Source organism: Mya arenaria, chromosome 6 (genome assembly GCF_026914265.1).
Source record: "Mya arenaria isolate MELC-2E11 chromosome 6, ASM2691426v1".
Taxonomy (NCBI): Eukaryota; Metazoa; Mollusca; class Bivalvia; order Myida; family Myidae; genus Mya; species Mya arenaria.
The window spans coordinates 82,660,343-82,685,912 of record NC_069127.1 but is presented as its reverse complement, the minus strand read 5'-3'; the positions used below and the strand labels follow the sequence as shown (position 1 = coordinate 82,685,912).

Sequence of the window (25,570 nt, the reverse complement as noted above, 5' to 3'; positions counted from 1 at the left end):
GAAAAATGTGACCTCTAGTTTTAGCATGGTATCTTTTATACTACAATGTTCATTTTTCAAAGTATTTGAAACTAGTATAGTAACTGTCCAAGATCCTTTCAATTTGTAGCCCAATCAATCTGCTCCACATTTTACACTAAATAGTATGCTTACATTCCACAACCTTTTTATGTATTTTTTTCAAATTCTTCTTTTTAAAAACTAACTTAAGCACTCGAACTTGACTGAATGTTTCGACTTGTCAAGGACACATGGGTATACCAGGCATCAACATTTTAATTATCATTGTCAATCGCTCTATGCAATAATTTGCTAGTCACAATTATCAGCCAGGTCGACATTTACAATGCTCTGATGGACACTATCATTATTATTAAAATATAAGTTTTGTCACGGACCTTTAGGTTGGTCCGTGGTTTTGTTTACATTGCACATAAATAAGCAAAACCCCAGTGTATGCTAATAGCCATAGATTTATTTCTTATTTCATTATCAAATAGCTTTTACAAAGGATCAAGGTCTGTACAAATGATGTTTATTTTCTGACAACAATACCGCCTGTGTTGACAGGTATAACTAATGTCACCATCTGGGCCTAACAAATATCGCCCCACAGGCTTGCAGTGCATAACAGCAAGAAAAATAACTGCCCTGGCTGGTCCGTGGGTAGCCTGGATCCTTATCTGCTGGTGTGTTTGTAAAGGAATTTCATGATGCAGGAAAAATTAATTTGGAAGTATATTAATCATAACGTATTTCATTATGAAACCATAAACAAGTAAAAACGCAGAATCATATTATTTCTCTTTTTCTCTTCTTTTTATCATCTCAGCACTTTAAACTGAATTGTTACATCTTCAAAGTCAAATTTTGGAAACAAAGACACCAGCAATCATAGGAAACCAGCACAGACCCTACCAGTCAGGGCTTGTATCAAATAAATTCTACGACAAAAGTAACATAAATTTACAAAGTAGGATTACCTATGTACAAGTCCATCTAGTGACAATAGAAAATCTCAACCAGGGAAACACTGGTAGAAGGATAGCTACTCTTTGTGCATAAAACAGCTTATGAGAACCAATGATTACAAATGGGCACAAAACAAGACTTCCTTAAAAATACAGTTTACACAAAATACATGTCTTTAATTGAAAGAGTGATAAAAAAACTGTATTAACATTAAATTGTATCAAAACTTTACTATCAAAAGAGTTCAAAAACAACAGACAATTAAATGGCTTTGTAGAACAGCAGGTTAATATCAGTAAGAAGGACAAAATATTTCTAATGAAGTTATCCAAGAACCAAATTAAGTATGAGATTACGATGATGGGCGCCAAAAATAAAGCATACAATATAATTATGGCTATAACAATTTTCTATCACAATGTGAAGCTACAACGGACATGGAGTGAACAGAGAATAATGAGATATAAGAAATATAATTCATGTTCACGTACTACTGTTAATAAATTGACCAGTCGCCATAGTAATTATTGTAACTTTTCAAGATTATTTGGCGGAAGATTTCCATTTTATCCATGTTATTCATTTACATAACCGATCAACTGATTGCTTGATTGACAACCAACAACTGGTAATTTTTTCTGTCTAAATTAATCTGTTAAAAAAATGAACTTCAATCTCTTCATTCACAGTAAAAAAACACTCAAGATGATGTCTTCAAATAAACTAAAAGATGTGATAACTAAACACATGCCCTAAAATACTTTCATGCCATGTTCAACAACCCCTGGCCGAAAAAGCAAGTTATATTACAAATAAAGAAGGGAAGAGAACAAAAATAATTGAATATTGTTTAGCCCCAGGAAAGCCCTACCATGTATCACAATGATCTATTTCTATTCTCTGCATAATCACAACAATCATGACTTTAACCTCACCCTATATATAAACTACAACTTCTAGAAAGTACCATATTTCTGCATCAGCATTTTTTTTTTCCTGAAAACGTTACCATTTTCAATTATCCCTTGCAAATGCCTTCACATTGTCAATATTACACCAAACCTATATAGAAATGTTAGCACACAAGAAAAACTCTTTGAATCCCATCATTTCTTCTCCTCCATGAGATGGGATCAGGACTGCCTAGTCTGGGTAAAGATGTCAAGGTTATCTTCTACCACGGCCAGCAGGCGTTTGTTAAGGAGCCGCTCAAGATGTTCAGAGATGTCGGGGTAAGTCTCGAGCGGGGCGGCGATACACTCTAGGGGCAATGTGGCCAGAATGCCAGCAAACTCATGGACAAACTCACACCTGAAAATGAATATGTCATGGATAATTTATTCTGAAAATGAGAAAAACAGACTTTTTCTTATATTTTTCTTTAACCAAATTTGAGTGCTGGGGAGCAACGCCTTTTCTTGTCTACATTTCATTAAAGCTGGAGTTATGGGCTTTCATATGCATGTATGTATTGTCTTTGGCAACAAGTGCACCAAATATTTTTGAATAACTTGGAACAGTATTGGTTAAGTTTTTGCAATACATAATATTTTATTTTTTTCCCATTTTTTTCCAGTCATTTTTGGTTTAGATTGCTTTTAGATTCATAGTATCTCAATTATTATTCGTAAATAACTTAACTGCATTCTTATATCATGCTTGTAAATTTGTATTACATATGTCATACTATGTTATGTAAAATGCATTAGTAGTGCATGTTTTAAATCAAAATTTTCAACAAAAAAAGAAAGAAAAGTTTTTGCAATACTTCACAGAGGTCTACAAGGCTAGGATTTGTTTTCCCCAAACAGACAAGCTAAAAACCATGGTTACCATTCGTTCTGTAGGTTGCTATCAAGGTCCACAGGTGAAAGTGTACTGTAGATCTTCTCTCCTCGGTGTAGCAGGGCACACAGGATTGAACTGCCAAACTGAAAACACACCAGATGAAAATTTAGAGCAAAGTTGAGATAATACTTTGAAGTCCAGTAAGTAAAGTTTACTGCATTTTAAGTTTGTAAAAAAGAATGAATGAGATTCAATACATTACTTTACATAGGCAGAATGAAGTCAAGCATGTACAATCAGAATAAAGAAATGAAATAAGCAATGACATCATAACCCCATGCAGCTCTTGCACAATAAGCACAAGTTTCTCTCCACAGAAGGACAAGGGCAACGTAAATATTACAAAACCATACCCTAGGTAAATACCACAAAATGATGAAGTAAAGAGGTGAGAGACTGTACCTTGTTCTGCAGTGCAAGGGCAATAGGTTTGGTTGTGGAGGGCGTGTCTTCCTGCTGTATGTCCTCTGCAAACATGACCACTGTGGCCAGGTTACATCCTTCGATCACACTCGCACAGGGAACAAACAGCTCCTCTAGGTGCTGAAACAGAATGGATATAAAATAAACATGTCAAACAGTTATTTTTTAACATGTTTTTTTCTACACCATTTTTTTTTACTTGTTTTGAAATCAGACAATTAATATAACTCTTATATCAGATTATGATCATTAACCGTTTTGTTTATCGGGGTAATAAAAAAATATAGAATCCAAGTCCATGTCTGTTTGTGTAATGCTTTCCATCTTGAGCAGTCTTCAACACTTATCCTAGGCTATGGATATTTATATCAGGTTGGTTCTGTGTTATGTCAGTTCAATAAAGTACTCTTTCTTCGCAGTTTAATTGTAACTAGGGACCATTGTCTGCATAGAACATAAACCCAAACAAGAACAGTAAAGAGTTCTTTTACAAGCATTTCAATCTTCATTTTAGAATGAAGCACTTCCATCTCACTCACAGTAAACACAACTTAATCAAACAAACATAAATATTTGATAAATGACTTATCGGCATCCTTATTTTACATCCAGTTAGGCTGTTTTACCAATGAAATGAATGACCAATATTTGCCTACCTCATCTGTCTGGTCTTTCTTCATGAGCTGCTGCAGATTCTTGCATACCAGAGACACAATGCCCACAGACTGCACCTACAGTGGAACAGAAATGTCAGAATATTGTAGTTAACTAACTCATTACAAGCAGCAGAGATGGCCCAATGGTAAAAAATAATTGAATAATTGTCCATGCGCACCCAAAATTGGTGATAATTGAAAAAGATAATCCATATATATAATTTTTTATTAAACTTTATTATCTACCTTTATAAATTCACACCATAAAACACATGTAACACACAATATTGTAGATCCTTTTTCAGTCATATCATCATATACCCAAATTGGTGCTGTGAATGTACAATATAATAATTCAAGCTTTGAATGTATTCTTCTGTGATTAAATATGTTGGACTAGTTGTAAAATACATAAGACATAGAAGTTGTTGAAGTAAACATCAATATTAAGCAAGAAAATGTACTTGCAATTATTTGCGATTTGATGATCACAAGTGTTGCCTATTTCGATTAGATTATTGATTAAGGAATTTGTCCGAGCGTACTTGACTTATTTAATAGTGCATGCTTTAACCTTCTATATCAGCATCTCACTTACACATGTTTGGAGATAAACAGTCTTTATTAAAACTGCAGATAATAATAATTTCAAACTCATTAATTTCTTCAGCCTCTTTTTAATTCTAGCTCAATTGTGGAGTCAGCTACACACAATAAAATAATATGAATCCTTCTGGGCACAAACCAATACCAGTGTCTTTATGTGAGTGGCCAAGAGAATGTGGCCCTGGTGGGGCTCGCACCCTCAATATCCTGGGTGAGATGTGGACACTGACACCACTAGATCTCTCTCATCCATAGAAGGCTTCAAGCCATCAATGTATATATATATATTTAATTTTAATTGGTAATGGGGCAAAATGAGGAAATATATATATAAACTGCACCACTATCAGGCCCTTGTTACAATAAAAATAGCAAGGGTTGAGATCTCGAATCTCTGTACTAACCTCATTTGCAGTATAAAAAAATAACGTCACTATCAAAGGTCAATTAACACAGATTCTGCTCGAATTTTAACAAGTATCCCCACACACTCTTAAGCAGCACAAAATTTCCAACAAAGATATCTTATAAAACAGGCCATCGCTAATACTGTGAAATCATTAATGTTCGTGGGCATGAAATTTCGTGGTTTGCCGAAAAAAAACAATTTCGTGGGTACTTGAATTCGTGGATTTTCATTTTGAAAAAAAATAATCGAAGATGCGATCGTCCTAGATCGTCTGCATAATATCCACGCGCTGGCCCTTGATTTCCGTCTTCTACGACTCTCGGTTTATGACACTCGCTAATGTGGTACGACATGCCAACTAGTGCATATACCCATGTCACTTATCAATTTAATTGGGAATAAAGGTAATAAAAGAAGATGTACCCTGATCATAAATACAGATAGGGGAAGCCATTGAATGCCAATTAAGAATTTTGCAAACTGTGAAAACACCGAAAAGGTGCGTATATTGTCACGTTCAGTGCTTAGTAACCTTCAATGTACTAGTAATCGATTAATTATTTCATTAAATAAAAAAATCGAGTATGGACACTCATCACGCACATCTTGTAAACTTGGAGATTTTCATTAACAGCACACGTTTAACCATGTGCTTATAACTGTCATTTGCTGCATAAAACACATTTAATTGATTTGGTTCATTATTTGTTAAAGGCAGTTATAATATATTAACAGAATAATGATCGTAGGTTATACAGTGAGACAGGTTTTAACACTGTATACTGTGACCTCTGTAAAGAATATACTAGAGTATGTACGTAACAAGGCAATTGAAAAAGTGAATAAAGGGTTTATATTTCGTGGGATCTTGAATTCGTGGATCACCCAACCCACGAAAACCACGAACATTAATGCCCCACGAACATTAATGATTTCACAGTATCAGTAGTTTTCACAAATATTGAACAAAGCAAGAAGTGTACTACAAGGCACCGGAATGCCAGAAGGAACCAGACCTTTTAAACCGTAATAACACTTGGTACCTTAGGGTGTTAACTCTGTGTAGACAAGCATACCTTATCCAAGCATGGTAGAGCCCTACGAGTGAGAGATCGGCCCTTCCTGACGTTCATGTACTGCATGAAGGACGCAGAGTTGCCGTCACACAGCAGGTAGTGGAACAAAAGGTCCACGTAGCAGGAGCGCTCCTCCAGTAGGGGCTTTCTGTTGGGGAAGGGAGATATTCCGGGATAGTGTATGACACACACATTTGTTCTAACTGATAATGTTAGTAGTGAATTCGATTGTTGCATTTTTAAGTAAAATGCTTGTGTCATACATGTATGACCTTGGTAAATTTTCAGTGGGTCTGGTAAAAAGATACAAAATTTACAATAACAAAGCAGTAGCAGTCATTCACAAAATCAATAAATCCTTCCTTACAGGTTTTGATAATATTTTCTTTCCAATTTATATGACAATATATGAGTTTAATGCTACCGTGTGTTAAACTTACGCTGTATCTTCAGGAAGTGCTAGAATCTTGGTTTCCAAATCCTCAATGATCAGGAGAATGTTGTATCCCTGTAACACAAAACATCACAATATCTGCATCAAAGGTTTTTATTTATATCAATCTGATATTGATGATACTGGTCAGATAGATGTAAGCTGGTATCGGCCAACCTTAGATCGACAACTTTAACTGGTATTTTCTCTATACACTTTATGTACCAAATGTCACCATGTCTCCTTTTTTACATATGTGAAAGTGAAAAAGTCAAATATAGGGAAAACAGTAGACATCAAAGTTGCATAATGCATATCAGAATTATTTATTGTCTATATTCAATAGAGTGATACAATGCAATAACAGAATACACCGGATCTGCACACTCTAGGGACAGTGTGTAACGCTACCTTTTCAATGTCCATAAGGAGTTGTCTCGACTTCCTCAGCTCTTTTCCGACTGTGGACTTGGTCTTGGCTCCTCCTTTGTCTGACATGCTCTTGGCCAACAGGTCAATGATCTGGCGGGGATTATGAACACTTGATGTTGTTAGCCGACCAAGGGATCCTTCAAACTGGGCTGAAAACAAGAAACAAAAGGTTTTTCTAATGGTATTTCACTTTGAAGATGAGTAAATGCTGCTTGGTCAACAACATAATATCAGATGCTGACACCATAGAGACATTACATATATGAACCATGTGCCGCAAAACAAATGCTTGTCTGTTGATTTTCAGTAGAAAAAGGGGCAATTCATGACAATTATTTAAGGCTAAGTAATGGGCTTTTTTAAACATGTGAAAACTGTCTCTGGCAAAATGTAAACTATGTTTCATTTAAATATCTTGAATCAGTTTTGTATACCATGTGATAAATTGTGACATAAATGATACGTTGGAAGGCAATATTTTGCCTCAAATGAAGAGTTTAAACAAGATAACTTTCCTATTTCTTCACCATTTTAAAGGAAACATAGCGCAGTGTACGCTGCTTACGGAGCCCCGCCTTTGGACTTTTACCAGAGTTTGATTGAGAGTGTAGTTTCTTAGAAGTGTATGATGAAACTAATCACCTTATCAAACTCTGGTAATAAAACGGCATGGCTCTTAAGCAGCTTTGTTTCATTCAAAATGGTGTACTTAAAGAAAAATTATCTTTGATTTAAGTCTTTATTTTAAGCAAAATATTGCCTTCTGATTTCGCATATATGATGTAATAAAGTAATTTATCATGTGGTATACACACACTGATATCAGAAGACATTATAACAGTCTGCATCTTAATCTTCATATCAGAAAACATTGCAACAGTTTACAACTTAAACTTCATATCAGAAAACATTGTAACAGTCTACAACTTAAACTTCACAGTCTACAACTTAAACTTCATATCAGAAAACATTGAAACAGTCTAACTCTTAAACTTCATATCAAAACACTGAAACAGTCTACATCTTAACTTCATATCAAAACACTGAAACAGTCTACATCTTAACTTCATATCAAAACACTGAAACAGTCTACATCTTAACTTCATATCAAAACACTGAAACAGTCTACATCTTAACTTCATATCAAAACACTGAAACAGTCTACATCTTAACTTTATATCAAAACACTGAAACAGTCTACATCTTAACTTCATACCAAGAACAATGAAACAGTCTACATCTTAACTTCATATCAAAACATTGAAACAGTCTAATTCTAAACTTCATACCAAGAACACTGAAACAGTCTACATCTTAACTTCGTATCAAAACATTGAAACAGTCTTATTCTAAACTTCATACCAGAAAACACTGAAACAGTCTACATCTTAACTTTATACCAAGAACAATGAAACAGTCTACATCTTAACTTCATATCAAAACATTGAAACAGTCTAATTCTAAACTTCATACCAAGAACACTGAAACAGTCTACATCTTAACTTCGTATCAAAACATTGAAACAGTCTTATTCTAAACTTCATACCAGAAAACACTGAAACAGTCTACATCTTAACTTCATATCAAAACATTGAAACAGTCTACATCTTAACTTCATATCAAAACATTGAAACAGTCTACATCTTAACTTCATACCAGAAAACACTGAAACAGTCTACATCTTAACTTCATATCAAAACATTGAAACAGTCTAATTCTAAACTTCATACCAGAAAACACTGAAACAGTCTACATCTTAACTTCATATCAAAACATTAAAACAGTCTAATTCTAAACTTCATACCAGAAAACACTGAAACAGTCTACATCTTAACTTCATATCAAAACATTGAAACAGTCTAATTCTAAACTTCATACCAAGAACACTGAAACAGTCTACATCTTAACTTCATATCAAACCATTGAATCAGTCTTCAATGTAATTCTAAACTTCATACCAAGAACACTGAAACAGTCTACATCTTAACTTCATAGCCAAACATTGAAATAGTCCAATTCTAAACTTCATACCAAGAACACTGAAACAGTCTACATCATAACTTCATATCAAAACATTGAAACAGTCTATTTCTAAACTTCATACCAGTAAACACTGAAACAGTCTACATCTTAACTTCATATTAAAACATTGAAACAGTCTAATTCTAAACTTCATACCAGAAAACATTGAAACAGTCTACATCTTAACTTCATATCAAAACATTGAAACAGTCTACATCTTAAACTTCATACCAGAAAACATTGAAACAGTCTACATCTTAAACTTCATACCAGAAAACATTGAAACAGTCTACATCTTAAACATCATACCAGAAAACACTGAAACGGTCTACATCTCTTAAACTTCATACCAGAAAACATTGAAACAGTCTACATCTTACAAATCATTAAAGTAGTCATCATCTTCAGCTTCATATCGGAAAAGATTGTAAGAGTCTAACAGTCTACATCTCACAGTTGGCCTATAATAACCTACATATAAATGTGTGTAGCATACCAGGTTTGTAAGCCCTGTGTTCCATGCGTGCCATGGAGGGGATGACAAGTTTTGAGTTGCTGGCACCTCCTTCCTTCTCCTGTTCACGAGCCTTCTTACGCATACACCAGGACTGCAACACAGATATCTCACTTATAAACACTTAAACAGCTGACAGTAGATTTAATTTTTGCAATGTAATTATTAAAAATGTATACAGACTACATGCTATTCAATCCCTTTAGGTAGAGATTTTGAAAAAGTTAACTTGTTTTCTAGTCAATAACAACGAAAACTTTGCAACATTTATTTCCAATAGTTTAAGCTATTAACAAGAGTGCTGGGCTTGTCTATTGATTTCCAGTTGAAATATGGGCAACGGCAATACACAGCAATTATTAAAGCCCAAGTTACAAGACTTACTATATGTGCATGTTGTCTCTGGCATCATGTGTCCCAAGTCTTCTAAATATCAATGTTTTTAAGATATAGGCAAGTTAGTTTTTGCATGCTGACGAGGCAGAAGCTGATGAAGCCAACGACACCAAGGCTATGACAATACCTTGACTCCTTTGAAATACAGACACGGTAGAGAAAGTCATAGATAAGCCTACAGTGTAGTAGTAGTCATCCTCCAGTGGATTGTCAGTCTGAAGCTGAAGCAGCTGTATCTTGATGATCCAGTCTTTTTCCTTCTGGGCCATGAGCCCGTCATAATCATCCTGGTCCTTACTGCCACGTTTTCCTGCTGATAGGGGGGCATGGTCGCCGTGAGACTCGTGCTTCTGGTTGTACGGGTAGCGGTAGTAGCGGTGCTCCCTGTGCTGCTGCTGGTGGTCACTGCGACCAAGCTGACGATGTTCACGGTTGTACGGACCTTGCATGTGAGGAGATGACCTGTGCAAGGGGAAAATAGATGTCAGAGCAAAAGTCTTTGATTGAATAACAATTATCATATTATGTTTCTACATGCATGTTTACAATCTAGGTTAAAAACTTTCTTCATCAAGTCTATAATGTTACTGCTCAAGGGAATATCAAAGGCCAATTTAAGAAATAAAGGTAAATCTTGCATGAACAAATAATAATATATGTTAAATAATTATAAGATGCAATTGTTAGCTATACCAGTGGCAATAAATATCTCCTGACTACGCCTATACTCAGGAATGGTAAAATGTTGAGTTGTGGAATTAAGAGTGAAATGTCAAGTCCAAAACAGCCTAAGTTTTCCATTTCATGACTGTAGGACTGTAGGATTTTGGCCTGAAATCGACCTCAGAAAAAAATGTCAAAAGCTTGTTACTATTTGTAAGATGCAGGCATTTTTTAAACATCGAAATCTGAAGGAAAAAAGTGCCTCTTAAAAGCATTTAGGGTAAATAACTCTTGCAAGACTAAGCAAAATGTAACAAAAAATGCAGATGCAAATTTCATGTGTGTAGGTGCAATACTTTTGGAGCTATATGCAACACAATATTTTGTAATGGGACATGACATATGCAACTGCAATATATACTGGTAGCTCTAGGGTAACATCTATCTGGGGGTATAATTACAAGATTTGGGATACCGGTAAAGCAGTGAACTTACTGGTACATCATGTTGCCATTGTTCCTGTTATTGTCACCATAGCTACCAGGGGGGAGGCATCCTGAAATCAATCAACACAATGCATAATATTGCTATATGTACCAGCAAGACAGAGTCCTCTCATTTTTTAACTGTTCAACCTGCTGCAGTAAAATTCCGGTTTTACCTTCCACATTGTAACAATAGTAAAACCATTCAACATGAAATAAATTTATCCTAAGATTACAGAGGTTTTTTATGATTTCACCTTTGTCTCTCTTAAATGATAACCAATCATAACCCTACCTGTGTAGTAGCTGTTGAGGACTTTGTATGGGACCCTGAGGACTGCCCACCATTGCCTGGGGGCTAGAAAAGGGGCTCCCTGAGGGGGGCAGACCCCTCATTCCCCGTGGAATACCAATGGGCTGGGACAACCCTGGACCTGGAGTGCCTGCAATACAAAATAAAGGTTCATAGGGAGAAATTCCTTACATTTTATATAAGCTCCCTGATTATTTAAAAACCAGTGCATGTAGGCATAATATGAAAAAATAAATACAAACACATTAAAGATGAGAAACAAATACATCATAAAAGAAGCAAGTACGTAAGTATATTTTTTACTAGTCAAGTACTTGTGATTATTTGCAATAAAAAGGCAGTCTTTGTTATCAACATAAAAATGATATTCTAGTGCATTAGGTATTTAGGTTTTATGAAAAAGTTGTAGTAAGACAGTTAAAGGGGATGTGAGACATATGAACATGAACGTATGGTTATTAGACTGTAACAAATGGAAAGTAAAAACATAAACCTGAAATGTAAGCATCAGAATTAGTTCAACAGTGATGAATAACATATTGTAAACAATGCCACCATTCATGCAAACTGCAGGTACCTATATATCTAACATGACCATTTGCTGGAGAGAAAAATCTAGCTGGGACATGATTCCCCAGTCCAGGAGTTGATGGTCCCACCATGGGGGTTCCTGGAGTCCTAGGCCCCATGGTCTGGGGGGAGGGGACAATCCCCAAGGGTGGGGGAGTGGGAGACCTGGGCACTGGGGATCTCCGGACATATTGGAACACTGGGCACAAGCAACACAAAACAAGTTTTAAAACCAATGCCAGTAATCTGTTTCTCAATGGATATCTCATATTTCAATAATAACAAGCTTAACAACATTCAGCATGAACATTTAAAGAATAACTATACAAAACTATACAATGTGATGCACAATATCACAAACACATGGATTAAAACTTAGTATTTACTGATAATTGATATTTGAATATATATTTAACATAGTTTCTTGTGATCACATACACCTGATCAATCAATACATATGGGTATTGTTACGTTAGCAGTACTAAACATATACCTGGTGACTGTCTGTTAAGAGGAGAAGCACCACTTCTATATGGCGGAGTTCCCACAGGCATGGCGGGGGATCCCGGAGCTACAGATCCCACTGGCGGGATGGGCATGCCCCTGGGTGGGGGAGGACGGCCAGGGGTGGAGGGAGCACTGCCTACCAGGCCCGGGGGGCCACCAAACACTGGGGACCGATGACCGTTTACCATTCCCTGCATGGAGCTTACTGGAGCCTGGAAAAAACACTTTAACTTTCTTATTTGTTAAAATATTGCATTCATGTGCAATCTGTAAAAGAATCTCATCTTGGTATGAAAGGCATCTTATCTAAATTCATACATATATAATCAGCACAACTTCACCTCATTCGAAGAAAAGAAACATCAAACCAGATAATGTAAGTCCCAAAGTTGTGTTCAATTGTCATGTCCGTACATTCATGAAACTATAAATAGTCTACAAAATAAGGTTTTTATTCTGTCTCATGGTTTCAAATGAAAAGCATTAATAAAATTTCCAACCAACATGAAGCAGATGCATGTTCAGTTAGCTAGCACAAAGCAAGAAACTTCCTTTAACTTGTATTACCATTCTACTATGGGGAGATCCTTGGAGGGCTGGAGGAGGCACGTTGTATTGAGCTGCCGACACTCGATGTCCATTCTGCAACACTGATGAGAAAGTCTGTGAGACTGGCTGGCGGACGGGTGGGGCACTTGACTCCCCTCGTAACTGTCTCTCAAGCTCCTCAGCGGTGAGGATGCGGGGTTTACGCATCAGGGAGTTCTCGATCTCCTCAAGGGTCTGGGCTTTAGGAAGCTGCATTGGCGGGGCCTTGGAATGGGGACCGTGAATGTGGGCGACTGGGCAATCCTGGGAGGATGCAATATTGCAACTTAATACACGTAATGACGTTGTTGGTCAGATAATATTTAAAATAAATGCTAAACATCTATAAACGCACATACTTATATAAAGTTAATCAAACTTTAAACAATCATATACATGTATATTCAAACAGATTTTATAACATATCATCAAGTTTTTGTTAGAAAAATTGTTAAATATGTCAAACATTCATCTTTGTATTAACAGAAATAACTTGACCATTGTTCACTGCATAATATAATTTTTATACCACCACATATAACATGAACTTGTATGAAGTTTATAACCGATGGTGCATGCAGTTTTAAGTACAAACTTCTCTGACCACTGAATATTGTAGGGATTGCACACGTGAACGTACAGTGTTGGAACTCTTGGCGAGGTCGAACATGGCCTGTATGTTGTTGACATGTGAGGGCGGATGGTAGGGGGACTCCTGGAGTGGGGAGCCCCAGATGTTCTTGCTGGTGGGTGACATGAGCTGTTCCGCGTCCAGGAAGCTGGGGGGAGACGCTGGACCAAACAGGCTGTCAAGGGTCTGCTGCCGCTGCATGGTGATAAATGTTTGAAAGCTACAGTGCATGTGTCCATTCATTATCTCATAGCTCATCACATTCATTGTAATTGAACACAAATTGTACTTTCCTAATGTCAAAAGGCATATTCAGTTGCATACAAGTGAAAATGGATTCTCATAACAGTGTCAGATAATGCCTTTATCTTGTGCTTTTAAAGGAAATGGTTTCTGTTATTTTTTTGAATTCATAAATTCATTACAGAAAAACTTCAGTGGGAATTGAAAACCCAAATTGGAGAAAACTTTAGTTACCTGTGGTATAGGTTTGGACCTGACAATGGCGGGGTCAGGGTCATCATCATCCACCATCAGCTGACTGATACTCTGCTCCATATACTCCTGTAACAATAAATAAAAACAAATACTGCATTTTGTTCTTTTGAGTGTTTGACCACACATTTAAAGCAAAGTAGATAGTTGATCTGCAAAATGGATGTTTCTGAACAAGTTAAACTGAACATTCAACTGTTGTACAAAAAGTTAAATGTTTGATGCAACAAAATGTTGTAACATTAACAATGCTCCAAACAAACCTTCAGGTGCATGTATGCCAATTTTTTTTGTTTCTACAGAAATATAACATTTTTTAAGAAAATTGTGTCTTATCTAAAATGCCTTTTAAATACCCATTATAGAAAGTTGAGTAAATGCTGAGCCTTGGAGTATTGCTTTGGTAGCAGTTCTAAAGGCGAAAATACTTGTGATTTTATTGTACTATTTATTAAAATAAAAGTTTTTACTATTCACCTCATGTGAGCGGTACACTTTCTCAGCAGTGTTGAAGCCTGAGTCATTGTGGCGGTCTGACTCCAGCACCTCCGCAAACTTCTCTGTCTGCTCTTCCCAGTCAAACTCCGCTGTAAATATGGAAATAAGAGATGAAAATATGAGCATAGTATGTGAATTGAAGCCTGCTAAATTGGACACCAGATAATACAATTGCAAGAAAATAAGAAAATTGTAATAAAATTGATATTGTTGTGTACAACTCATTGAATTTACTTATATTGAATTACATTGCTTACGACTCATTTATCTCCTGCAGTTTTTCCATATTTTTCCAAATCAAAATCTACTGTGTGTGTCCATACAGTTAGTCCCAATAAGTTTAAAAATAACGTCGGTATATTTATCATCGCCCATCATGTGACTTTCACATGCTTAAATATACACACGTTCTGGCTTCCCAAAAAGAACAAACAGTGCAAGGAAGCGGAAAACTGCTGCAAAACAACGTTAACACAGAGCCCGACAGATTAAAATTAGTGCTGAAATTGATCAATGGAATTTTATAAAAAGATTAACCCTGCTGAAAACGTGTTGGCTTAAACCCTTATTGACCGGTTAGTGTGTGAAACGATCACGTGACTTGCAAGGTGTTCAGTAAATTCCGCGCTATTTTTAAACGGAGAAACAATTTCACACTATTCTTAAACGGGAAACTCACATGAATTCAGCTGAGACCACGTGTGAGCCAACAAGATTGTTGCGTTTATTCCTTAAATCATGTAAAATGATGTATTATCGGCCACATACTAGCACATATTGACAATTCTAGGTTTGTTTTGAGAAAATCATTTATTTGTCGATTTTGATACAATCTGGTGTCTACTCCCTTTATTTAGATTAAATCATAAAATTGAAAAAAAGACTCAGAACCTCACCAAAAACATATTTAAAAGTTTTCTAGAACTACTATGTAGATGACCTTAAAGGTGCATAATGTAGGTTGATGTAAAAAATCTTTCTTTTTTAATCTTAATGCATTATCACAGTGATTTTTTTGGGGAATTATTTTTACCGCCTGTAAAATTGGGAATAAACTTCGGGAAAAATACAAAATCAGGCCAAAACAGCTAATATTATGGCAAATATACATGTTTGAACTTTTTTATGCATACATTACGCTGTGAAAGTTTAAGTCTTGTCAAGATTTTGTTTATATTTCAAGATATTCATTGCTTGTTTATTCATAAACGTAATCTGCATTTATCAAATTGGGAAAAAAAATATAAAATTTTGGGAAAATGTACAGTTTTTCACAAGGGGAAACAGCCTTTAGAAGGCAGTAAATTGCACCAAAATCAACCAATGTACGGTTTGAACTGGATTAAAATTTTTATTGTGTTTAGAGAGCATTTTAGGGTATATTTGATGTACTTTGATTACAGTATTTCAACAATATTTCAATGGACGAGAGTCTCAGGTGAATTTTTTATATGAAAAGGTCATAAAAAGGCATGAAAAGCCATTCATACTTTCTACACATCTACAAGCAACAAGTAACATGCTAAAAAATATGTGAGATGTCAAGTAAAGCTGTTTATAAACAAGTATTTCAATTTTGTTATGATTTTTAATGCATATTAAGATATAATAAATGTTTATTGCCAACTTTCGTGACATTTTATGGCTTTACCTTTTTTAACTTTAGTCATACTGGTTTTATTCAATAAAAAGTTTATTTTGTGGTCACAGGGATGTAAATAGTGATTTCAAAATGTGGGCCTCTCACCAGAAAATTGCCTCAGGGAAGCAGGTTTTGAGCATAAGGGAAACCAAACCTATTTCAATTGATTGCAACGAAACTGTTCAATGCTTTGAAGTATATGCATTCAGTCTGTGCCCATAGCAATATATCATAGAAAACTAGAATACTAGTGTACCATTGCCAATATCCCCGAATGTCTCCTCATTGAGGACATCAAAATCTTCTTCTTCCTCTGGAGCCTCTAGCAATTGGTTGTCATAACTTGACACTCTCGAACCTAGAGCCTGTAAATAAAACACTACATGTGTGATACAATGGCAATGTTAATTATCTAAAGCATGTGTCCGTTTTTTTTCCTTCATCTGGTAAGAAGGAACCAACTACATTCTATGCAAAGTAATTTTTATACAGAATACCAAAAATTTAGAAAGATTACTATTGAATTTGTGCTAGTGCTGTTAAAATATCGGTCAATATGCACATTCCACCTTGTGTAGTTGGTATAAACAATCTGATTGGAAAGATGCTAGATTGTTTTGGGAATAGGGTCATTATTTAGTCTAAAATAATAGACGTGTTATACGGGATTCTTCCAATCCCTAACGTCTAAACGGGAATGTGCAAAAAACGGGGGTGTTTTAAAAATATTGAAATTGTTTTAAGTGAAGTATTTTATTGTTGAAATTGATCATAAAGAGTAATATTCATATTTTACCATGTAAGTGAAATGTTATTTTTCACTAAACAAGCATTTAATGCATAAAAACAACTTGTTTACCTTTCCAATAAAACGAAAGTTGACTGACACAAACAACAATTATGCGAAGGGGAACAACTCGATACAATCGTAATAACTCGGCCTCCTCCGACAAAGCTTCGAGATAGACCTCTTTATACAATCGTAACAATTCGGCCATGGCCGAAATGTTCCGAGCGATTTAAAACTGTGCCCTGAAGCCTTGCAGGTGCCCTTCATGTATATATCGTTATGTTTTGACAGAATGAAATGAAGAAAAGCTGTCAAACTCATAATCAGAAGTTGGATATTTATTTTTTGTGTACGGAACTAATATAAAATAACATTATCTGGTAATATTTCTTGTTTTTATGATATTTTATAGACGCTATATGCTTTAACCTGGAATCCTGATCGGAACAACTACCCACTTTTGATACTAAACAATTTGTACGTGAAGGATTTGCCATATCAAAAATCTAAAAAAAATCCGTCAACGTACAATTATGTGGACTAGGTCATTATTTGGCCACTGAAAAACGGGTGGAAAATCACTGCATATTGAATAATGACTGCACCTATATTCAATATCAAGTACATTATTTTTCCAAGAGATCGGATTCTTTCATCCTGATTTTGTAATAAGAATAAGATTTCTTCGCCTTATCCCAACAACAAAAATGTTTCAAAAACTGAATATTCCGTTGTGTTCATATAATGGACAAGTTGAAACTTAATGAGCGCATATTACCCAAACTACAAAATAACACACTATAAATCCATAAATTGTGTAAAACAAACTATTTTAGAGCCATGTCTTTCTGAAACACTGACAAAGTGATATGGGTGGGGTACAAAATATATTTCTTTACTTTCAATTTAATTGTAATTAGGCATACATGTCTGGTATTTTGGGGGTTAAACTTTGGTTAAATGAACATTTAACATATATGCAAAATGATAAGGTTGTTAGCCTACAGAATAATCGTCCAAACACGCATCTGCCATCTCATGTCATTTTTGTGAGCTTTCCTTTTCATTATTTTCATACCCTCCAACATTAGCATGTGGGTATTTTGTTTTTTAAAAATTGAGCAAAATTGAAAAATCTTCCAATCTACTGTCACTTTCTAAAACCAAATGAATTCAAGTGTGACAATCATTTCGTTTAGTGCATTTTATTTCGAATGATCTTTTATTTGTAACTTTATTCAGAGACTTTATTTGACCTACTTTCTAATTGAGGCGGGAGACACCGGAAATTGCCGATAGTCTTTCGGAAAACGAAAAAACACAGCTTTATAGCCATATTTTTAATTATATCATTGTAATTATGCCATTAATCAACATTAAATGATATCATCTTTACATATTTATCATCAACTATAGCGTTCATCTTCCGCAAAATCAAGATTTAACATTCAAGATGTCGGAAGTCGACATTGCCGAAGAACTTCCGAATGGTGACGATTCAGCTTTCGAAGAACAGCCAGCTTCGGAAGATCAGGCTGAACAGAGTTTGACAGCTCAGACGATTCCAAATTCTATCCCAATTGTTAGCGAAAATGAAACTGTTTATGTGACTTCAACAAATGAACACGATCTCTTACATGCAGAGTTCAATGGAATTAAGGGTGCACACATTGTCATTCACGAACAGTTGGATCCTCATTCGGGGTTAAAATCACCCACAACACCCTTACCCCCACCTACCCCTGCCACGCCCCTCAGCAAGGAAAGAGGCTTGAAATACCAATGGGATGAGACAGTCGATCAGGACATTTTACCTGTTCGGTGTAAAACTACAAACGGAGATCTGTTTAAATCTAAATTTGGATCTGGTATGACAATTATTTCTTGGAAAACTTTTAGAAGTAATGCTCAGATGCAAACTTTCAAATCTGTGATGCTTCCACTTCGTATAAAAATTTCAAGCTCATATATATGTCAACTCTGTTAGCGTTTTTAATCCTTTATTAGATATTCTATTCATGGCTTATAACCATTTTGTTAAATTACATGTCAATTAGTTAATAGATAATTAATCTCCAATTATAATGGTTCTGTATTTCAGGTGGAAGAGGGAAATGTATTCGCACTGGTGATGAGTGGTTTACACCGAATGAGTTTGAGCATTACGCAGGAAGAGCGAGCAGTAAAGACTGGAAAAGAAGCATCCGTTATGGTGGACGAACGCTCCAGTGTCTGTTGGAGGATGGAATACTGCAAGCCCATGCCACGTCATGTACATGTGCTGCTTGCTGTGACGATGACAATGTGGTAAGTTAAAACTAATATGGGTTATAAAATTATGGGTGATTGCACGGTGATTGAATAATCTTCCATGAGCACAATTGATCCATAATCAATTTTCATCAAATTATACCAATTACTTGAAAGACATAAAATCCCCGAGTATAACATCAATGGTTGTTGGATAACATGATATATCAATGCTGGTGCTATAAATGTACCATACTAAAAAAGCAATTCGGATTTTCGTAATTTACTCTTCTGTCAATCAAAACATCAAGCCAATTTTCAAATATATCAGGCATAGTAGTTGTGTTAGTAAAACTTGTGTTTTTTAATACCAATGTAATGTGTGAATCCAAAGACGCAACAGATCCTTTGAGAGAAAAGCATGCTGTACCCTGAAGGGATCAACTGAGCCGCATCGTGCGATTTTGGGCCTTCGGGCATAATTATTATAAATGAGATAATCATGAATAAAAAGTGCCATATATTGTGATTTTTTTCTATGTATATCAATTTCTTCCAAACTTCTTTCTTTTAAAGATTTGTCATTGGTGCATCATTTTCTCGAGGATTTATGACAATTGACTTTCTCATGTTTCCATAGCAACCATTGATTTCGTCCCGACATACTTTGACTGCATTAATAGTTTGTGTTTAAAACGGCCAAATGTATTAAAAATACAAAAATGATTCAGCATTTTTATCTTAATTTATGTTCTTAAAGATTTTGTGTTAAGAACATCATTTAAATTATAAGTTAGTAGTAATATTGATACGTTAATTTTGCACGTCATTTGAATAATGTGCTTTCATAACGACGTCATGTGAATGACGTCATATTTAGTATTCAAAAAGCGTAATACATGGTCTCACTTATAAACACGTAACTTACGCAATTTAAGTGATATCATCATGAATTTTTCAGAATTTCTTCCTGAAATATCATTTAATTCAAAAACCTTAAAACGTAATAATAGCAAATATATGTCCGAAGGCCCAAAATCGCGCGATGCGGCTCAACTGGTCTTAATTATATACAGTATATTCTCTGTCCACACGGAGAACTGGTTATGCCAATTTGCAACCAAGTACATCAACGTACTATGAACTCATTTCGCCCTCAGTGGAACGTTACACCAATATAAACTATGGAATCTGAATCTGAATTGAATCGACTGTGGTAGTTAATTTTGATCTGATCATCAATGAAATTTGTCTGATTATCCAACAAAAATTGTAGCATCGTTTTATGTCTGTTGCTTACATTTTCCGAATTTTCGTTGGAATAAATGTTAATTTTTACATGTTGATTTGTTTATGAATATGATTTTGAATGCAAATCAGGACATGGGATATATCAGAAGTCAAGCAAGATGTCCAATCTTAATATTATGTATACTTCCAGACTGGTCCGGTAAGGTTATTTGTGCCATACAAGCGAAAGAAGAGAGACAGTGACCCAGGCACCCCGTCCACACCAACAGGCAAGAAGATGAAGAAATCTCATATTGGTAAAGTATTAGTTATTTTTTAGAGGAAAAGTTAAATCATTAGTACAGGTAATCTTGCTAACAAAATTACAAATAATGATAATATTAATTTAATGTTCGCAGAAAAATTAACATTTAATTGACACCTTTCAGGACCATTTGAATATTCAATTACTCAAGGAAAAGGAATTCTAGACAGCATAAACTATTACTGTACTTGAAATAAGTTCTTCTTATGAAAGTGTATGTCAAATTTCCACTATATATCTTTTCATAATCTCCCTTCTGTCTGTTGTTAGTCAACTAAGAGCTTCGTTCACCAAAATAAAACTTCATTCTTACAATTGTTTTTCCAGAGACAAGTATGGCTCAAGCTTCTGCCAGTTTTCCCCATCCAGTGAGACTGGCCAGCGCCAACCTAAATGGGGAAACAGTCCACATTCTCACATCTGACCCACTTTCAGGAGGTATTGAAATTACATGATATCATTCTTGCATACCGTATGGGACTTGACGCACAATAACTTGCCAATTCATGATATTATGATGTACCGTTTAAATAATTGTTGTATACGAAATAATATTGAATAATTTTAATTGTCAATTGTACAATAATGAAAATTTAAAATAATAAACGTTTTATGATACACAATATCCCAATCTTCAACTGCCGTTTTAACCCGGTTTAACTCAATCGAGTTGATGTGAGTTATATCCCTTTCTTAAAAACTTAAACAAACCATTTTTTTCTCATTTATTTCTCTGAAAAGCCAAATTCGGTCAGAAATCAAATTCAGAAAAAAATGTAATGAAAAATATTGTTTGTAAGACGCAGGTATACTTTTAGACGTGCATCTTATAACTAGTCATTTAAGGTACTATTGTTATTTTTTTAAATATTGATCCTAAAGATTTTTTTCTTTTACCTATTGGAAGTCAACTGTATTTTAATATTGACATGATTTCATTAAACTGTGATGCACACAAGTGACTGTGTACAAAATGTCAAATTTGATAAAATTCATAACAGTTTCATTTATAGTAACAAAAAGTATCAATCATGTTTTTTGTGCGCAAATGGGAAAATCAAATCAACCAAAACTGGAAATACGTAGAAGGTACATATAAGGTCAACAAGTAATTAGCTCTTTAGAGTACAACATTTTCCAATTGTCAGCTTACATTTACTACATATTTTATCCCTTAACAAGTTCTAATAATCTAGAATTTAATAGTAAACTGGATCATACAAGATTGAAAATGCATTGAGGGACCTGTTCATATATTATAATTGTGCATAAATGTGAACAAAATACAAATGAGAGCTCTATTGTTAATCATTATTTATAAATGTGAGAGAAAATGCTCTATTTTGCTGATAACCATTAGTAGTGCTATTGAAAATTGAATTATCTCAATGCTTAGATTTACAAAAGTCTGTTCATGTAAGTATCTGTCAGTTGCTGTTGGTAACTGATCATAAATGGCAGTAAAATAGCTCAATATCAACCAAGTTTTAAAGAAAATTGGCAACATAAAATCTGTCTAGGTCCCTTTACTGGTCAGAAAAAAGCACCATCTTACTTCAGTTTGGTAACATTCTTGGTATGTTTCAGAGACGGTGATGGTAGCACCAGTTCCAGTGAGCGGTCAAATGAGCCCAGGTGGAAAGAGCATCACCTTCAACATGGAGATGCCTGAACACAAACAGTGGTGGCAGCTTGAAGAGGTCTGCTTATATTCTGTAGCGTTGTCGATGTTTATTACCATGTATTTGTTTGGTAACAGGGGGCAGCACAAAAAAATGACTTTAAAGTTTTATCCTTAGGACATTTTATTATAACCTATTAAATGTTTTGTCATGAGATCATTTTGTTATTAACTATGAGTTTCACATTCAAAAGTGGTGGGTCTTGTTATTTATAGTAATGGTATTAAAGATGAAATATTTTTTTAAAATATGTTTATTTTGGATGAGTTATAATCCTTCTTAAATCTGGAGGGAGTCAGAATAGACACACTAAAGGTTCCATCCTCTGACAGTAGGTAATGTTTGAAGAAATGTTTACCTATATGTGTTTCTCATAGTGGGTTGAATGTATCATTTTATCTTGGTAGATGGCAAACAGCCTGATTCAGCAGGCCAACCAGTTCAAGATGATGGTGGAGCAGGTGAAGCAGCAGTCTCTGGCATACAAGGAGGCTGCAGTGAACCAGGTCAGACAACAGATGGAAAAGGTACTGAAATAGTGTACAAGATTCATGTAGGGTGACTTCTTCTCTAGGCCTCATATAATTGATACCTATGTGTATTGGAAACTTCCTTCACATCTGCTTATAGCTTTCTTGGCAATAGAGCATGAATTATGAACACCTGTCTGTATTGGAAACTGGCTGTGATATCAAGCATTATACTTGGAGGTTACCAATACAGTTTTGCATTCATCCTTGATGTACTTTATTGTAAAAACGAGTGTGTAACCAAGTCCCAGTGTACAGGCAATCAAGATATGTTATCTTTTAATACATTTAGGTGGAGTTTGAAGTGGCATGGTTCTCCTGAAACCATATGCTTAATGATATTTGACAAGAAAATCTGCCACTTATAGACAATTTATGAACATTCATGGGAACATATTTTGTATTTCGCGAAACATTATACAAGGGCTGTTTCGAAGAAAATTATTGGTTGTGTCGTAATATGATGGACAATTGCATTAACATTAGTTATACCTGGATTCTTGACAAAGTATATTATGGGTGAAAAAGACATATATTTTGGCTATTTTTTGTTCGATTTTAATCAGTTGTTTTTCTTCATGAACAAGCCAACCGGGGGGGGGGGGGGGGGTTGTCCTATTTACAGTGGAAATTCACCCCAAAATAATTAGAAAGACAGCTCTGCATTCCAGAGTGTTATTGACATTCACAATTCTATTCAGATGATCAACCAAGCGAAGCAGGAGGCCCAGATGCAGCTACAGAGGACAATAATGGAGGAGCGGTCCAAGCAAGAGATGGCAATACAGAATGCCATTGCCCGTACCAGGAATGAGATGGCTGACAAGGAAGGGGGGATAACTGTGGTCACGTATGAGGGCTGGACGGGCCAGACCCCACAGAACATCCAGGGCCAGCTGCCCAACATCATGGTGGCCACAGAGGCAGAAGGGGAGGTGAAACAATGACTAAGAGGCTTTTTAGGCACCTGAATGAACAGGGGCTGGATTGAGAGTTTAACAGTGTTGGCGAGATTATATCAATTGCTTATGATTCCATGATCTGGAGAAACAAGAAAACAGGAGTAATTTGATTTGGAAAGAGCAGCTATCACACAGGTTCAGATTGAGTATTTTAAGTTTTAAATGTATTTTGATAGTTTTTATTTGTGTAACATGTATTAAAACCATTTCCTATTCTAGTGGACAAGATGTTAATGAACATACTCCGATATCTATCTTTGTTCTGTGAACATGTTTATCATTGGTAGGTTCATAAATTCATAGAAATAATGTATGAAAAAGGGATATATTCATTTTTTGTATGGGATTTACACACTACTTGAATGTAAAGTACATTTCATTGTATGTATTTAATTGTGGCATTTATATCCATACTGTAAATAGGTATACTGAATTGCTTGTGCTATTTTAGTTCTATTTAAGTAAAAAGAACAAAATTAATTTGCGCAAAAGTCAAAGTACATGGTGGCCAAGGCATCAGTAGTTCAAAGCTATATTGCAATCTGTCAAAAGGGCATATTATTTGTATAATGTTTATTTGTTTTACCATTTTAAATACTGTTTTATCTTTCAATTGTGTTTAAAATTATTTGAAAAAAGTTGTGTTTTTAGTGAATATATGTCGAGCTAGGAGATTATTGAAATCATTTTGACTGTTATTCATTTAATCAGTGCTTAATTTTTATTGATACTCTTATTCTCATTTATTTAATTGATCACTCATGCATAATTGATCATAGTTTTATTCTTAATTATTGTTCAGACGCATGCCTCCACCAATGGGATTGCGGGACACATTCACATTCAGTATGAAGAGCTTTGACAACCGAAAATACATTAAGCAGAATACAACGCCAAATTTCCATTTATCAACGCCAAATTTCCATTTATTAACAAAAAATCCAACATATATCCATTTAATCTTCAACTAGTTTTATTAAGTGTGTTATTTTGAAGCTTGCACATGTGCATTGCCTAGCATAGAGGTATTGGATATGCATTTTGCGCTGAACACTGAGAAAGCATTTATTTCTTGTCTTCTAAATGATTGGTTGGCTTAATTGTTTTGAAGATCAAGAAGAGCACTTACTCTTACCAAGCATCTGGAGCATGTCATTCATTGTAAATGTTTCATTATTTGTATATTTTGCATTGTTTTACTCATTTCTGTACATACTGATTTCATTATAGGGATCATTCATTCACAACATTCGTTGAAAAACTCTTTACAAAATTTTGTGTATGGTTAAATCATAAATGTAATAAAAAAATAATACTTAATATAGTAATGTTATAAAATTATTCACCAACTACAATTACCCAGTAGAAATCTTGAGAAAGAAAAAGAAAAAGTTGATGTCGCATAGTGGGCATTGAAATTATTCTTTATGGATTTTCTTGGAAGATCTGTTCTAAGTGAACTACATGTATCTTATCTGTGTTTATGAACAAACTGACAGATATGTGTTTGAACATAAATTTGTAAATTTAAACCTAAAACTCCCATTAATTTTTCGGCAAAAGGGATTTTCAGTCATATTTAAATATTCATAAACCAGAATTAAATATTCATAAACCAGAAA

General features: G+C 35.0%; 2 protein-coding genes across 2 annotated transcripts; one reads left to right on the top strand and one right to left on the bottom strand.

Annotated features, from left to right (window-relative positions):
* Positions 1-455: 455 nt before the first annotated feature.
* Positions 456-18,052, bottom strand: LOC128238849 (protein PAT1 homolog 1-like). The gene is given in 19 exon segments (XM_052955132.1): positions 456-2,283; positions 2,806-2,903; positions 3,223-3,363; positions 3,900-3,974; positions 5,991-6,138; positions 6,431-6,498; positions 6,835-7,004; positions 9,374-9,485; positions 9,967-10,249; positions 10,946-10,997; positions 10,999-11,006; positions 11,231-11,378; positions 12,312-12,537; positions 12,893-13,177; positions 13,518-13,739; positions 14,022-14,108; positions 14,517-14,626; positions 16,436-16,544; positions 17,975-18,052. Coding segments are annotated over 19 exon segments (2,550 nt in total). The 5' UTR covers positions 18,005-18,052; the 3' UTR covers positions 456-2,105.
* A 184-nt stretch (positions 18,053-18,236) lies between these two features.
* Positions 18,237-25,270, top strand: LOC128236786 (deformed epidermal autoregulatory factor 1 homolog). The gene is made up of 7 exons (XM_052951898.1): positions 18,237-18,837; positions 19,071-19,276; positions 20,661-20,766; positions 21,102-21,212; positions 22,362-22,474; positions 22,864-22,983; positions 23,688-25,270. The coding sequence occupies exons 1-7, from the start codon at positions 18,423-18,425 to the stop codon at positions 23,931-23,933; spliced, it is 1,317 nt and encodes a 438-aa protein (XP_052807858.1). The 5' UTR covers positions 18,237-18,422; the 3' UTR covers positions 23,934-25,270.
* The last annotated feature ends 300 nt before the right edge of the window (positions 25,271-25,570 follow it).

Bases quoted from the DNA above. Each gene is read 5' to 3' on its own strand.
- LOC128236786 (XM_052951898.1), top strand. From the start codon at position 18,423: ATGTCGGAAGTCGACATTGCCGAAGAACTTCCGAATGGTGACGATTCA. The intron at 20,767-21,101 runs GTAAAGTATTAG...TTGTTTTTCCAG, and splicing joins GATGAAGAAATCTCATATTG to AGACAAGTATGGCTCAAGCT. The intron at 22,984-23,687 runs GTACTGAAATAG...AATTCTATTCAG, and splicing joins TCAGACAACAGATGGAAAAG to ATGATCAACCAAGCGAAGCA.